Source organism: Syngnathoides biaculeatus, chromosome 2 (genome assembly GCF_019802595.1).
Source record: "Syngnathoides biaculeatus isolate LvHL_M chromosome 2, ASM1980259v1, whole genome shotgun sequence".
NCBI lineage: Eukaryota > Metazoa > Chordata > Actinopteri > Syngnathiformes > Syngnathidae > Syngnathoides > Syngnathoides biaculeatus.
In genome coordinates this window covers 5,793,389-5,808,414 of record NC_084641.1, presented here as the reverse complement: position 1 = coordinate 5,808,414, position 15,026 = coordinate 5,793,389, and the positions used below count along the sequence as shown (strand labels likewise).

Sequence of the window (15,026 nt, the reverse complement as noted above, 5' to 3'; positions counted from 1 at the left end):
TTTTAAGGATGAACCTAAAATTAACTACAACCCTTCAAGGTGAACCTAATGTGCCTTTCTCTTAACTTGTGAACACACGTTTAATTGTTCAGTGTTTCAGTACTTTTCCCGCAATTTGCTGTTCTTGCAGCAAACTAGTGATGAAATCTGCACACTGTGGACAATACCCGTCTCTGCGTCCTCACTGGGACTGTCGGGCTCTTCGGGACTTCCTTCTCTTTTCAATGACAATCTGAAAGACAGCGAGAAGCTTCTCGTCAGACGTGTACACAATCATCTGAGGATGGTTGTCGCTCACTCTGCAAAGGCATTGTTGTTCGTGTTGCTTTTGGGGGCCGTTGTGGGTAGAAAGTCTGTAACGGGCTCCACGCCGGAAGAGACGAGTGCCGACTCGGGCTGGTTTTCCAAGAATTTGAGGGGCCTCTGGTTGGTCATATGCGGCGGTTGAGTGTGGGTGTTCTCAGTTGCGAATGGCTCTTCCCGATTCCCAAACAAGCCGTGTCTGCGCTGCAAATACGATGCAGATGTCAGCCTTATCGATCAAAAGTTCAGTATTGAAAACAAAAAATACTGGAACAAACATCAGATCTGTGAAATATTCAAACATTTCAGACAATTCCACGCTTCCAAGTTTAGGAAAGGAACACTTTGGGGAGTTCCTTTGTGTTTCCAATGCACAATACAAGGTCATAGTATCTGTATTGTGGCCACTATTAATTTGTTTGTCGTGTTTAGAGCTCTGTATAAATCTCCCCAAAAGGATTGAAGCCGTTTCATCTGAAATTGCACATTTCTTTGCAAAGTTTCACTTCCTGCCGGGAGACCATCCAGGTTCTCTCACCTGGTAAATATGCTCTTCTCCAGCCTCCTCCATTGCTCTGTCCATTTCTTCTTCATTCTGCAGGTCTCCAGAAATAGCTCTGTGCATTTCTGCAGTCACCTCATCCTCGATACTCCTCAGACCTGCCTGGAGGATAAAGAAGAGGAGCCATGAAGTAGAAATAAGTCTAAAACCATTCGAAGAGCTCACCTGGATCTCGGGGCCGGAAGCGTTCTTTTTGGTTGGCCGGTATCCGTAGTACTCTTCCTGGCGCTTCAGGAACTTACGCAAATGATCCTGGAGCAGGAAAGTGGCATAGAATTTTCCCACGGTGACCTCATCATCTGGAAATGAAGACGCGGGCAGTCTTTGTAAAGGTCAGTGGCCTCCGGTTTCGCTGCAAGACTCACCGCCTATTGGAGGGATGACCTGATCCAACAACTTCATGCTTGTGCGCTTCCAGATTGCCTTGATAATCGCTCGAAGTTCCTCGTTGGCCTGCTCAAAATTTCCTGCTCAGAAGAAACCAAGTGATCCACGTCAACAAACACACACAACTACAACCTTGAAATGCGACCGTGAGCGCCACCTTCTGTTTTGATCTTGAGTGCTGTTCTGACCAGAGAAAAGAGGGTGGCGTTGAAGGTGACAGTTCCATCACTGTTGAGTGGCATGTTCATGCCAACCAAGCGCTGTGGGCACAAAGACAAAGCTTGTTGTGGATTTGAAATTGCATTGCAAATACCATTTTCGTAGCCACTCATCCTCACAAAGGTCACGAGAGTGCTAGAGGTTAACCCAGCTAACTCTGGGGGAAAGGTAGACTCCGGTGGTCGCCAGTCAGTCACCGGGGACATATCAAGATCGTCATTGAGTGGGAATCGATCCCACGCTGCCCGCAACAAAGTCAGGCGTGTGTACAACTACAGCATCAGTGACTTTTGCATTGCAAACAATTTACAATCAATCTATTATCACAATTTTAGTGTATCTGAAGCAGAAATGTGCAATCTCCGCTTTAACAAACACAAAATGCTTGCAATCAGGTCACAGTGATTTTAATCAAAAGTTTTTTTTTTTTTTTTATTTCATCTTATGTTGCATTAGTTGAAAACATCAAATAAATCTTATTGGAGAGAAAGTTAATCTAAATGGCCAAATAAAACTTTTTAATATGAATTTTGGATCGGAAAATTTGTGATTAAATGACCTTACTTTACCTACACTGTAGTTCCGAGTATGTGTTCCAGTTAAGATTTTGAAAGACCATTTTTTCTAGAATTCTAAAAGACCTTAGTCATTAAAGGTGTTATTCTTAATCCGACTGTGGTTGCCTCGTGTTTTTTCATTTTGTTCATTAGCGTACCTTGCAAGCTGCACGATGAGGGCAGAACTTGCCAAAGCCCAAAGGAGGCTGGATGCGTCTCAGTAGCGTCACAACGTCCAGATGCTTAATTCGGCCTCTATTAGGGAAGTTCATCACGAAATTTTATGCAGAAGTGAAACATCCCTTCATTTTTGTGAATAGTCTATGTCATGATGTCTTACGTAGCCTCAGGATCATATTCAGCCCAAATCTTCTTAAACTCATCAAGGTGATGTGGTCCGAGCAGTGACCAATCACGCGTCAGGTAGTCGAAATTGTCCATGATGACGGCAACAAACAGGTTGAGGATCTGCAGACCGTTTCAGCGTTTATTGTTGAATGTAGTGGAGTGAAACAAGGAAGCAATTGCAAATGGAGCTTGATCAAATGCTGACCAGAAAGGCGCAGAGACAGTAGAAGCTGAGGAAGTAGAAGACGGCAAAGTTGGAGCCGCAGGTGTTCTCCTCTCCAGGCTGGAAGTCAGACTTGGGGTCGCATTTCTTTCCGTACATTGATGCCATCATAACTTCCTCCCAACCTTCTCCAGTTGCGCATCTACAGATCAATCGCAGCGATATTGGCTTCCTTTCCCCTTTTGCGAGTGCTGAAGTGTGAGCGAGAACTCACCGGAATAACATAAGCACCGCCTGAGGGAACGTCTGGAAATTGTTGTTGCGGTTGATTTCGGTGCCGTCCACTAAGGCGATCTTGCCGAAAATCTAAAAGGTGTTTATCAAGCCACCACAATCAGTTCTTTGTAATGCAGAAGCTCGCGTGTTGTGTAAATGAAGACCATACCTGCATTCCAATAACAGCGTATATAAAAAAGAGCATGACAATGAGCAGAGCCACATGGGGAAGAGCCTGAAGACAGAGACCAGATGAAGAGTTAGGTCACCCACCCGTTTGAATGCAACGATGCCCGCAGCATGAGGCACCTGGAAGGACTTGATGAAGGTCCACAGGAGGTTCCGGATGCCCTCAGAGCGGTTCAGCAGTTTCACCAAGCGCATCACACGGAAGAGGCGGAAAAATGTGATGGAGACGGAGGCATTTTCTGAGGCCTGGGGAAAGGAACGGAAAAAACATTTTGAGAAGTATACGAAATATGAGACAGAACAGAAGAATGTGGCATAATGATAGCTGATTGGTTGCTTACGGCGATGGCTTGCATGGGATTTGTGTCCTGGAAAATGTAGAAGAGGAAATGATTACACAGAGAACAAAAAGTTATTCAAATGAAGCGCAAAATGTACAATGCGTTGTTTCTTCATTGCTGATTAAGGTTAATGTCACCATTCTGTACATTGTTTCACAGTATAGCACCTTCCACATTTAAGTATTCACTGTTTAAGTTGGTGAGAAATTTCTGGAAAATTTACCTGAGGAAATTGTCAAGATAACACCTGTCCAAGCATCATTTGGGCAAGTGTATTGTATTTATGTGTGTGTGTGTGTATACAGTATATGTATTATTTTGAATCATGGGGATGGAGGTTAATCTCATGCACAAAAAACACATGTTTAGGGTTCTATATTTGAACAATTTCAGGCATCATTCATTTGTTAAATTTTCATGTTTGCATGATTTAATTGAATCCATTGCTAATTCCAACTGAATTTGTCACTTTGGTCTTTAACTGTTTTTGTATGTTGTGGAAGTCAAAAGTCATATCTAAATGTACACCGTTGATTTGGTGAAAATAACTTCAGTAATGCACCAGTTGTGAAACTCAAGAGAGTAATGACCAATATTTAATGTATTTGATGGAGGAACTAGCTTGCCCAAGGATGCAAAACACTGACTTTTCTTGGCGACCTTGACTATCCACAATTCTAAAGAGTTCAGTACTGATGAGGTCTCGGAGAGATGAAGTGATGGTGTTTGATCCCAGTGGCCCTTGCAAATCCTCCCCCTGGTGACTTAAGCCCCTTGCCACACTTCGTGAAGCCAACAGTCTTGAGCAATAGTTAAAGCTTGTTTTTTTTCACATCAGACAGCTGGCATAGGTGAATCCCTTTCTTATACAGCAAAACTTTAAAATCTATGCTTTTATCACATGTTGGCTGGATTACCGTGATGCACATTACTTTGGAGTCAGCCAGTCCTCCCTCAAACGTCGCCAGTTCATTCTAAATGCTGCTCCTTGCCTCTTAACTAGAACACATGAAGGGGATCACAAATTCCGATTCTGTCTTCCCTCCCCTGGGTGCCTCTACGTGTCTCCTACTTTTTTTCCATGTCTCAAAATCTATAATCAAATAGAGTTGAGTTTAGTTAGCAGAGAACATCCAATAGGCTTGCACTCAGTGACACAGCATGCTCATGCAGCAGTGCAACAGTGGTGATGAGATATTTACAGCACAGCCTTGGAGACAGTACAGTCCTCCACTGGCAGCCAGGGCACTCTGTGAATGACAGACAGATGACAAATAAGACGTTTTGTGGAGCAACAGTTGTGTTGCAAGGAAAAAGACAACAAAACCAAAAGGAGCACACGAGGACGTGGTGCTGGAGAGCAAGAAAAGGCAGTGGTGCCGTGGCTCAATCTGCCCAAAAAGCATGTCTGTGCGTGAAAGATGAGGAAGGCAGTGAAAATCTGCAACCTGGTCTAGTGATTGCATTTGTGTAGCATCACCACATACAGCGATTAAAAAAAAAATAGCTCAATCAGTGCTGTGCTCTCTTAGATCGGCACACGCAAGCATTGCAAATGGAAGAGAAATGTGGCAATCATGGGAGTGTGTGGTGGCCTGGTGACAGAAATGCTTCCCTGGATGATGGCGGCAGTGGGAATGGCTGACAGCAATACGTACTGACCAAGTTCTGTGAGCTAGTTGCGCTGGCACCAATCTGGGCCGTAGTTATACGTGTCTGGGTCAGAGCATTAAATACATAAATACAATCATTCTCAATGTAATACACACTCCTGCTTGAGAAGCTCTTATTCAACATCTGAATAATCACAAGTACTGTACATACTGTGCAGTACGTGTGATAAACGAAGAAGAGAAGAAAAGAGTTGTGTTTACTCACGTCCACTTCACTCAGGATGACATCAACAACGCTGCCAACAACAATGATGAAGTCAAACACATTCCAAGGGTCTCCAAAGTAGCCCTGTGAAGACGCACGATGAAGTGTTAATAAGCGAGGAGGACACGGATCCGACCGGCCCTCAACAAACATGACCTTTGCTTTGAAGGCCATGAGCTTGAGAATCATCTCAACGGTGAAGAGCACGGTGAAGATCAAGTTGAGAATGTCCGAAAGCTTGGTCACGTGGTCTGACTGGTTACAGTGCTGTTGTGCAATGGAGAGAAAGGATCCAAAAGGATGAAAATAATGTATTGTTCAAGAAAAAACATCTATCTGTATCAATCTAAATCTTTATCTGCAAAATATCATCTTGTTCTCTTTGTGGAAATTTAGCTGGGAATGACAAAGAGATGTGCCAAAGTCCATGTCAATTGAAAACAAATGTCTTCTGAATTTGACACAGTACAGAAAAGACTCTTGTTAACAACCCTGACAGATTTGCATTGTTGAAAAAAAAAATTCCAAGTATATAAAGTGAGGCTCCTCTACTGTAAAACGCTGAAGGCATGTCGACATCAATCAAATACAGTACTGCTGCTATGACCTGGAAATATGGATGCAGGTTTAACGCCTAGCATCTTTCTAAAGCCTACATACATGTAACTACATGTTTGAGCCTTGAAAATATATCTGCTGAAAGCCTCTGGTAGTTGGGAACTCTCACACAAGGCCGTTTTCCATACCGCGAAAAAGAAGTGCTCCACAGCAACCCTGCCACCCCAAAGCCCTGATCCTCAAGATGGCTGCGATTTAGATTTTCTTTTTTTTAAATATACCCGTTGCTCACTCTTCCATCAATCTTTGTATGAGGTGAGTGCACTCACGGCAAACAACAAGGTGCTCTAAAGAGGCCACACCAGCAGAGAAGCCAAAGGGAGGATGCATTTTCGTGGTGTAGGTATAGCTCGTTAGCTAACTGCATGTTGCAAATTGTGCCGGATAACTGCTGATGTGAACAAAGGTGCTCAAGTTCTCATGTGTTTTACGTTGGGGTTGAGTTGGGTCATGGGCCACCCCCCAAAAATAAGGAAAACTGAAATGGTGAAAATCTGTTTAGTTTTTGGATCTCCACAAGTGACAACCATCACTACTACTTTGACTACGACAACTGGCAGTCTTTCTGCAAGTTTTCAGCACTATCTAGAAACATGTATCATGTAATGAGAACCAAATCTTTCTCTTAAGTCTTTAGGAGATATTGATGGAGACCAAAAAAAAAAAAAAAAACCCGCCATTTCAACATATTTTGCAAGTTTCTATTCATAACTTTCAACTTTGCACAGAACCCTCGTTAAATGTTTTATTACCTGTCTGCAATGTATTGTTTCCAAATTCTGAAAAGCAATGTAAATATGCTTTTGTGTTTGATTAAAATCACGAGCACAATTGACTCTTTTTCCATTTTTTGTCGTTTCCAGCCCGGTAAAAGAAAAAAAAACTACTTAACTCAAAATCTGGTCAGAGATATGAATATTTTTGAGTGCTGAACGCCCTCATGAGAACCAAGAAATTTTAAATTTTCTTTGACCTTCCCAATAAATAAATCAGCTCGCCAGACATAAACTCGATCTGATTCATTATTTGTTATCTCATGTTTTTGTTTCTATGTCCAACACATTATTGCAAACAAATTCACAAATAATGATGCGGAGTGTCCTACATTTTATTGCTCCTGTAAAATTAATGAGATCTGCGGGTGGGTACGTTCTTTTCAAACGGATCTTCCACACACAGTAGCAAATAATTGGAAAACAAATGGTCTAATGAGTGATACTGAATATCATCTACTTCCAATGTTTCATGTTTCTCAAGTGCAACATGAGCTTTACTGACTCACCTGCATCCCCAGACACAACGTGTTGAGCATAATCAGAAAGAACATGAGGTACTCAAAATAGCAGGAGGTGACGATGTACCAAACTCTGTATTGGTATGGGTTTTTGGGGATGTAGCACCTCAGCGGTCGAGCCTTCAAGGCGTACTGCACACACTGGCGCTAAAGATGTGTTGAAACAATGGTGTGATTGAGAAAAATACTCTTATCATCACGTCATATCAGACAAATGCGAACGAGTCTCAGTGCACCTGGTTCTTGTCCAGCTCACAGTCCTTGTACTCCTGCTCGCCTTGCTCCTGAAATGTGACTATGACAAAGCCCACAAAGATGTTCATCATGAAAAAGGCGATGAGGATGATGTAGATGATGAAGAAAATGGAGACGTCCACCCGGTTGTTGAAGACGGGCCCCATGTCTTCTTGGTCCGAGTCTATGGCTCTATACAAGAGTCTGGGAACAAGTGTTTGTGGTTAGTTACGAGTTTGTAGTTGCGACATAATCACTGAATGGGTGCCATTTGTGTGTGCACCACTGAACTCTCTTTTTATCAAAGCAGAAGTTTAAAATACCATTTTAAAGTAAAATGTGGTATTATGTGTGGCATATTTGGCACCTGTGATCAACCGTGATGAATCAAATTTCAAAAGTTGATTAATGTGATTTTATAAAATTAATCGATTGTTTCGTTCAGTCCTGTTGTTACAAGCCAATATATATACAGTATACTGTATATATATATAAATAAACTTACTTTGGCCAGCCCTCAAATGTGGAAACGGTAAAGAGAGCCAGCATGCCATTGAGCACATTGTCAAAGTTGAAGTCATTGTTGAGCCACTCCCGTTTGGCCAACACTGTGTCCTGTAGAGAATTCTCTATGTGCTTGATGAAGAATCCCCTGAGAACAGATTATCTAGTCGGTGTTGGCCGAAAATGAGCAATTGCATGTGCTTCTGAAGCTATTTGCCTTACTGGCATTCCTCCTCTGTTATTTTGGATGGGTCTGTGCAGCTGTAGAATTTCCCCTATCGAAAAACGAATAGAAGGCAAACGATATTTCTACGATCCAAAATATTGCATTATTTGTGTACAGCGTTACCAACCTTGAAAAGTTGCACTCCAATGCAGGCAAACATGAAATTTAGCAACATGGTGACCAGGACTATGTTTCCGATGGTTTTGATGGCCACAAATACACACTGGACGACGTGCTGCACATGGAGACAAACAGTAAGTATGAAACAAATGTTTCAATTGAGATTTGAGCTGCGGATATGTGGGAACCTTTAAGCCTTTAGCTCGATTGATAGCCCTGAGAGGCCTCAGCACCCTGAGCACCCTGAGAATCTTCACCACAGAGATGGCACTGGATCTGAATACAACACATTACACAAGCAGATCTCGATACTGTAGGCCCAAGCCCAAGTAGGGGTGAAAACACATTGCTGATGTGGCAATTCTCAAAGGTTACTCACTCCATGCCCATTGAGAGCAGAGAGACTCCAACCACAATCAGATCCAGGATGTTGAAGGAGTTGCGACAGAATGAGCCCTCGTGCATGAATGCTCCGTAAACTGTCATCTGTCATGGACGCAAGTCACATGAGACGGTGCTTTTAAGGCTGCGAACTACAACAATGATGTGGCTGCTAAAACACAACACTCAGTTGATGGAAATACAAGATAGAATCGACCATATTTATGATTTGATGAGTCAGCCATCTGCCATTTAGCCGGTAGTCGTTCTTTACTCTCCCCATCATCCATAAATCCAACCAGGACGACCCATCTTTGTTCACCCATTAATCTATTAATCATCTACACATTAATTAAACAATTCAGTGCACTTGTGTGAGTCTATCCACCCATCCATCCATCCACAGTCCTTGAATCAATCAATCTACGTTTCCACACACGCAACCTTCCAGTCATTCATCTGTTGGACCGAGCCCATCTTCGCTACTTATGTTTACTATTCAATTTACCTTTAGTACAATCTCAATGGTGAACACAGTTGTGAAGACGATATCTGCGTAGGCCAAGATCTGCGAGACAAGATACAGAGAAGAGGGATGCTGTTTGGCTATTGTACGACTGGCAATGCAATACTTTAACATTGCAACACCTTGTCACCTGGTTTCTATAAGAATTAGGATCAATGGGGTCTTCGGCTGCCAGGGAAATGGAGGACAGCAGGATGAACAGCAAGATTAAATTAGTAAAAGAGGAGGCGTTGATGATCTTGTAGCACAGTTTACGAAACCTGTGCACCAGTGAAAGGAAGGATAGCACAAACAAAATCAAATGCACACAAGAAGATGCCAAATAGAGAGAGTTTGGCTAATGTTTGGCACAGACTTGTTTTGTGGGCCAAAGATGAAAAAAGAGCTGGCTTCAGGCAACGGAACAGCTTCCTCCTTCAACTGCAGGTCGGCCATGGGTCGTGGCCGAGGGCTGATGGGGATTTCAGGCTCCTCCTCCTCGTCGTCGCCTACATTTAGAGGAAAGAAATGGAGCTAGAGTAGTCCCTCCTTTATTGCAGGGGTTACGTTCCAGAAAAGACATTGTAAGGGGACAAAAATCTGTCAAGTACTGAAAATACATCTGTTTATCTAGAGATATTTTAAAGTTTTAGATATAAAACTAATGCAAATTGTGCACTAGAGGTAAGAGATGTTTTTTGTCAACTTGAGGTTGCCATCCATAGATTTTCCATTGTGGCGACTTTGAATACTAACACTTTCAATGGTGGGGCAATGCCTGTTGAGTGATGTCTAGCCAGCGAATGAGAATGTAGAGTTGGCCATGTTGCCTCACAAAAGTGAGGGCCATTTCCGTTGTGTTGCTGTCTGTATAAATAGCACCTAGGGTCTTTTTCAGAAATTCCACTCGTGTTGTAGGCAGAACCCATCTTGCTGCAATATGACTGACTGTAGGACGCGCAGCACTGTCGTATTATTGGATGCTTTTGGACACACCCTACCGCTTTCAGACTGGAAGCATGGAAATATGCGACTTCAAATTATAAATCCTACTACCCATAACCAATTCTAAACCAAACCCATCTTTACCCAAGCCAAACGTAGCCCTAACCATAATCATAACAAACTTGAATGATTGTAAACGTGATACATTCTTAAATGGGCATTTTGTTACCTCTGTGCCTTTCCCTTTTCACCAGATCTATTACAAAGAGTTGCTGTGTGGAATTTTGTCCATCATCTTGTCCATTCCTGTCACAGTACTGCACAGTGTGGCCAAACCACAATGTTTCAAATTGTACAGGATTTAAAGCTTTGCTCAAGGGCACACCCGTAGCCCCTGTCTGGAAATTTGAATGTTAAAAATGAATAAATGACTGTTTTATTGTGCACTCTTCACAACCACTTCAAATGTGTTTGTATTTAAACCGCCCATGTTGACAGTTCAATACTTGTGCCGTAGCAGCCACGGTCGCAGGACCCAGCAGCTATCAGTGGCCTTTTGTCTGTCTCACTGTCCATCTGCATAGGGAGCAGTCAATCTCTGTCACCACTCAGACAAGCTGTACACATCTCCATGACAGCTGCGGAATATGTTCTGCAACCAAACCACCTGTCATTTGGAGCCTTTCTCCTCCACGAGTGTGCTTCTATTTGCAAACAGTCAATCGTGCAGCAGCAGAATCTTAAGATGTTCCAATATCTGGGCAGAACTTCCAGACCGCAAAATGCTGTATCCCATACACAGCATATGGGAAACCAATAATCAAACACAATCCTTTTCTTCAATCATTGGTGTATGAATACATGAATGTGAGGATATGTAAAGCATTTTGGGCACCGCATCGTGTAGATAAAGTGCTCTCTATATGAGTCCACTTCATTTTTGTCCCTTCTGAAGCCACATTGATTTGAGAAAGTCAGCATCCTGAGGAGGCTGAACAGTTCTGCAAACTTTCCTTGGATTATCCATTCTATGGCGGCTACAATTGGCTACGTAATGCCAAGTCTTGGAATTTTTTGTACAGGGTAATGTACAATCGTTCCCAACTGCAGTGTGTTGAACACAAGGAAATAAATTATATGACAAGGCAAACTTTAAAGAGGTGGTTTTCAAAAAAAAAAAAAATTAACGAAAAACAAAAATTTGAATGAAAAACATTTGGCATTTTTGTTAAAACTTTCCAGTTTACCCTGACAGTACTATATAAGTGAAAAGATGGCCCTGTCTTCCATCCATCCATTTTCTGAGATGCTTATCCTCACAAGGGTCGCGTGAGTGCTCAACCCTATCCCAGTTATCATCGGGCAGCAGGTGGGTACAACCTGAACATTGATCCCAGCCAATACCAGGGCACATGGAGACAGACAACAGTCCCACTCACAATCACACCTAAGGGCAATTTTAAAATTTCCAATTTATAGGATTTTCCAGTCCGTTAATTTTTTTGGATGTGGTGGTGCCTGGAGAAAACATACGCAGGCATGACGAGTACATGCAAAGTCCTCACAGGCGGGAATGAGTTTGAACCCCAGTCCACAAAACTGTGTAACCAGTCGTCGCAAAACCAGCGTCCCGCTGCAGTAAAGGTTCTTGTGGTAAAATGATCTCCACAAAATCAAACATCATAATAAAAAAAAGAAACAGCGATATAACATCAGATATGTACCATATAAAAATATGCAACAGGGTGAAAAAGTCAACTGTGATACAGTGAGGGATGATTGTTCAGCCAGACGCAAGACGAGATTTATCAGAATCAGAATCATCTTTATTTTGCCAAGTATGTTAGCGTGTTGGCCAAATCAGCTGAAGTCATGTAAACTTTTGCAAGAATAAAATAGAAGTATTTGAGTTTACCTGGAAAGTCTGCAGGGGGGAAAGGGTCTTTCACTTCATTGACATTGGACTCAAACTCGTCAATTTTGAGCTGATGAAAGAACATGTTCACAAATGAAAGCAGCGTGATTATTACTGCTACATAAAGTTAATACCATATGTATGTTAATGAACCTTGGCTGTGGTCGGCATGCCCTCCATCTTGGATCTCTGCTCAGCCAGTTTCTTTGAGATCCTCTCCCTCTCTTCATCTGTCTTGTCGGGCATTTTAGACCTACAGGGCACATGACACAAGAGTTAAGCCATTGTGCCTGAGTGCTAATGGTTATTTACACTTTTCATGTCCTGTTATTGATCACCGTAAGAGTTTTCGTCTCATCTTCTCCTCTGCCTTTTCCTTCTGAGCTGAGGTCAGACTCTCAGCCTCTGCAAGGTTGTCAACTGCGATGGCCAAGAAGACGTTGAGAAGAATGTCTGGTTAGAGCAACTTCAGAAAATTAACAATTTTGGTATTCCCGTGCTCAAGTGATGTCACGCTGGGAGTTCATGATAGGATACAATTTCCACAGACAAAGAGGACGATGAAGTAGATGGCAACCAGAATGCCAGGGAAAACCGGTCCACCATATGCCATAATGCCATTGTTCATGATAGCGGTCCATTCCTCCCCTGTTAAGATCTGTGAGACCACAAAGGCTTATAGATCTGATTGCGTTGGACTTGACGCACTTCAGCTCCTGGAAACATCTCACCTGGAAAACGCTAATGAGAGCCTGAGGGAAGTTGTCAAAGTTACTTCGTCTGGGTCTGTGGTTGGGGAAGTTGAATTTCCCCCCAAACACCTGCATGCCCAGCAGTGAAAAAATGACGATGAAGAGGAAGAGGAGGAGGAGCAGGGAGGCGATGGAGCGTACAGAATTGAGCAGGGAGGCTACGAGGTTACTGAGAGACGTCCAATACCTGCGAGAAATACATCAAGATGATGGGCCACATTTTTCCTCAATTTGTCACTTGAACCTTTTTGGGGTTTCTTTTTTCTTTTTCACTCCTCTCTTTATTTGTTAAAAGAAACACCAAGCAGAACATTAATTTTAATGCTCTGCTTTTGTGACACCTCAAACTATAAAAACAAGACTGAGAAAGGGCTTTTTAGTTACACGTAAGCAACTAAGAACTGTGACACGCACAGCGCTAAATCAAAGGACTGCCGCTCTAAATTCGCTATAAACTTCGCCATCTTTTCTCCCAATTGCGACGCACACTTTCTACTACCTACTGTGACACAGACATAGACATACTTTGTTCGAATGTGAGGTGCCTCAACTTGTCCAACTTCCAAAGGATTGGTATTTGTCTCCCTCATAATCGACATGGGAAGCTGAGATTCCCCCTCTAATCTTTATAATTTACTTAAAAGCTACACTGATCCATCTACGAGGATCTGTTAGTCATTTTAGTGGTTTGCCAGGCTGAATTTCACAAACAAGCTGGTGAGACTATTCCACAGCTACCCATTGAAAAACGTACTTGACCAATATAGAGATGTAAATGTCCACGACAGTTTTACCTTTACTGTAATGAAGGCACATAAAAATAAAATGTTATTGTGTTACCTCATTGGATTTAATCTGTTTAAGTAAGTGAAACTTGTCTTGACTCGGAACAATGTTTAGTAATCCAAAATTAAGTCCACTTATAATGGTTACAATCTTGGTTATACAGTGTTGTTGTTTTTTTTTTTGTACTTATTTTAGTTTGTTTTTTTTTTTTAAGCCCAAAAGTTGACAAGAAAGAAATTAGATTATGTGGGTATATTTTTAAAATAGAAAGTCAAAAAGGAATGAAAACAAAATATTTTTAAAAACATTTTTACACCTATGGGACTTCAAGGGCAAGGATGTAATGTTTACTATTGTAAAAGTAACTGAAAGAATGATGGCAAATTAGTGTAGCACAAACAGTGTGACTACTATAAAATACTGTATATTGAGGATAAGTGCTTTGGAAAATGGAGAGAAAGATGGACAAAAATATGTACCGGTAAGATGAGGCAATAGAACTTTCTGGTTTGAATGACTCACTTTGTGACTTTGAGGATCCTTAGAAGCCGAATACACCTGAGTACAGAGAATCCCAGGGGGGTCACCTCTCCAACCGACAACATAATCATCTCCAGGATACCGCAAAGCACCACGAAGAAGTCAAAACGGTTGAACAGTGACATGTAATACGCCCTGGGACCCAGAGCGTACATTTTCACAAACATCTCAATGACAAAGAGCACCAGGAGGACACGGCTCGCCACATCTGTTGACGAGCAAAAGAGAGAAGGAAATGATTCAAGCTGGTAGACATTTTATGCAAAACGTCAAAATCGCAGTTATTGAACCTTGGAGAGCAGTGAGTGTAGCCGGCTGGTGGTGGTGCTCTGTCGCTATGGTCAGCGTGTTGAGGAGGACAAGGAACATCACCAGCCAGTAGAAGCCTCTGGTTTTCACGTAAACCAGACACTTCATCCTGAAGAAGCGGTTCCAACGACGAGCCAAGCGACTTGATACGAAATCAATGTTGGTTTATGAGTCATGCTCCTGTTGCACATCACGCTCAGAAAAGCACACTCACTAGTAGTAGACCACCCGACTTTTGCCCTCCAGGTCGTACAGGCTGTCAGTGTCAGAATCTCCACTGGTCAAAGGTAGTAGACCTGACAAGAGGAGTGATAGCTGAATACACGGACGAATGGATGCATAGATAGACAAACAGATGAATAGCTTGATAGAGCAACAGGGGAACTTGAACTTTGCAGTTTGACGCAGCCAACTCACAATAATCAATATTAATAATGATAAATATAATCTAATATTTTCCAGTGGGATAATAAAGAATCCTTAATGTCTTTAATTGACCTTAAAATAATGTTTTTTTTTGTTGTTCAATAAAATAACTTGAAGTACTGTTGTAATCAATTTTAAGGTTGTTTTATTCAATTCTGGCAGCTCTGTGAGGTGAATTTGGGTCTCTGATTTACTCTGAAAGGTGCTACAGTATATAAATAAAGCATGCTGCATGCAGTATACTAAAG

At 42.1% G+C, this 15,026-nt stretch overlaps 1 protein-coding gene across 1 annotated transcript in view; it reads right to left on the bottom strand.

Moving 5' to 3' along the window:
• Positions 1 to 15,026, bottom strand: part of LOC133505669 (dihydropyridine-sensitive L-type skeletal muscle calcium channel subunit alpha-1-like) — a 25,569-nt gene that overhangs the window by 3,047 nt on the left and 7,496 nt on the right. Inside the window, exons 9-42 of the mRNA XM_061828945.1 lie at positions 14,567 to 14,648; positions 14,334 to 14,494; positions 14,026 to 14,251; positions 12,697 to 12,904; positions 12,503 to 12,623; positions 12,304 to 12,418; positions 12,119 to 12,218; positions 11,966 to 12,035; positions 9,482 to 9,614; positions 9,257 to 9,386; positions 9,109 to 9,168; positions 8,599 to 8,705; positions 8,408 to 8,495; positions 8,227 to 8,334; positions 8,096 to 8,148; positions 7,875 to 8,021; positions 7,372 to 7,573; positions 7,124 to 7,282; positions 5,380 to 5,490; positions 5,224 to 5,307; positions 4,548 to 4,595; positions 3,346 to 3,372; positions 3,125 to 3,250; positions 2,985 to 3,050; positions 2,814 to 2,905; positions 2,582 to 2,741; positions 2,369 to 2,496; positions 2,187 to 2,283; positions 1,410 to 1,512; positions 1,231 to 1,332; positions 1,031 to 1,164; positions 842 to 967; positions 299 to 507; positions 168 to 232 (exon numbers count right to left, since the gene is read on the bottom strand). Of these exons, the coding sequence (XP_061684929.1) occupies positions 168 to 232; positions 299 to 507; positions 842 to 967; positions 1,031 to 1,164; positions 1,231 to 1,332; positions 1,410 to 1,512; positions 2,187 to 2,283; positions 2,369 to 2,496; positions 2,582 to 2,741; positions 2,814 to 2,905; positions 2,985 to 3,050; positions 3,125 to 3,250; positions 3,346 to 3,372; positions 4,548 to 4,595; positions 5,224 to 5,307; positions 5,380 to 5,490; positions 7,124 to 7,282; positions 7,372 to 7,573; positions 7,875 to 8,021; positions 8,096 to 8,148; positions 8,227 to 8,334; positions 8,408 to 8,495; positions 8,599 to 8,705; positions 9,109 to 9,168; positions 9,257 to 9,386; positions 9,482 to 9,614; positions 11,966 to 12,035; positions 12,119 to 12,218; positions 12,304 to 12,418; positions 12,503 to 12,623; positions 12,697 to 12,904; positions 14,026 to 14,251; positions 14,334 to 14,494; positions 14,567 to 14,648 (3,948 nt within the window). The remainder of the gene's footprint in view (positions 1 to 167; positions 233 to 298; positions 508 to 841; positions 968 to 1,030; positions 1,165 to 1,230; positions 1,333 to 1,409; positions 1,513 to 2,186; positions 2,284 to 2,368; positions 2,497 to 2,581; positions 2,742 to 2,813; positions 2,906 to 2,984; positions 3,051 to 3,124; positions 3,251 to 3,345; positions 3,373 to 4,547; positions 4,596 to 5,223; positions 5,308 to 5,379; positions 5,491 to 7,123; positions 7,283 to 7,371; positions 7,574 to 7,874; positions 8,022 to 8,095; positions 8,149 to 8,226; positions 8,335 to 8,407; positions 8,496 to 8,598; positions 8,706 to 9,108; positions 9,169 to 9,256; positions 9,387 to 9,481; positions 9,615 to 11,965; positions 12,036 to 12,118; positions 12,219 to 12,303; positions 12,419 to 12,502; positions 12,624 to 12,696; positions 12,905 to 14,025; positions 14,252 to 14,333; positions 14,495 to 14,566; positions 14,649 to 15,026) is intronic.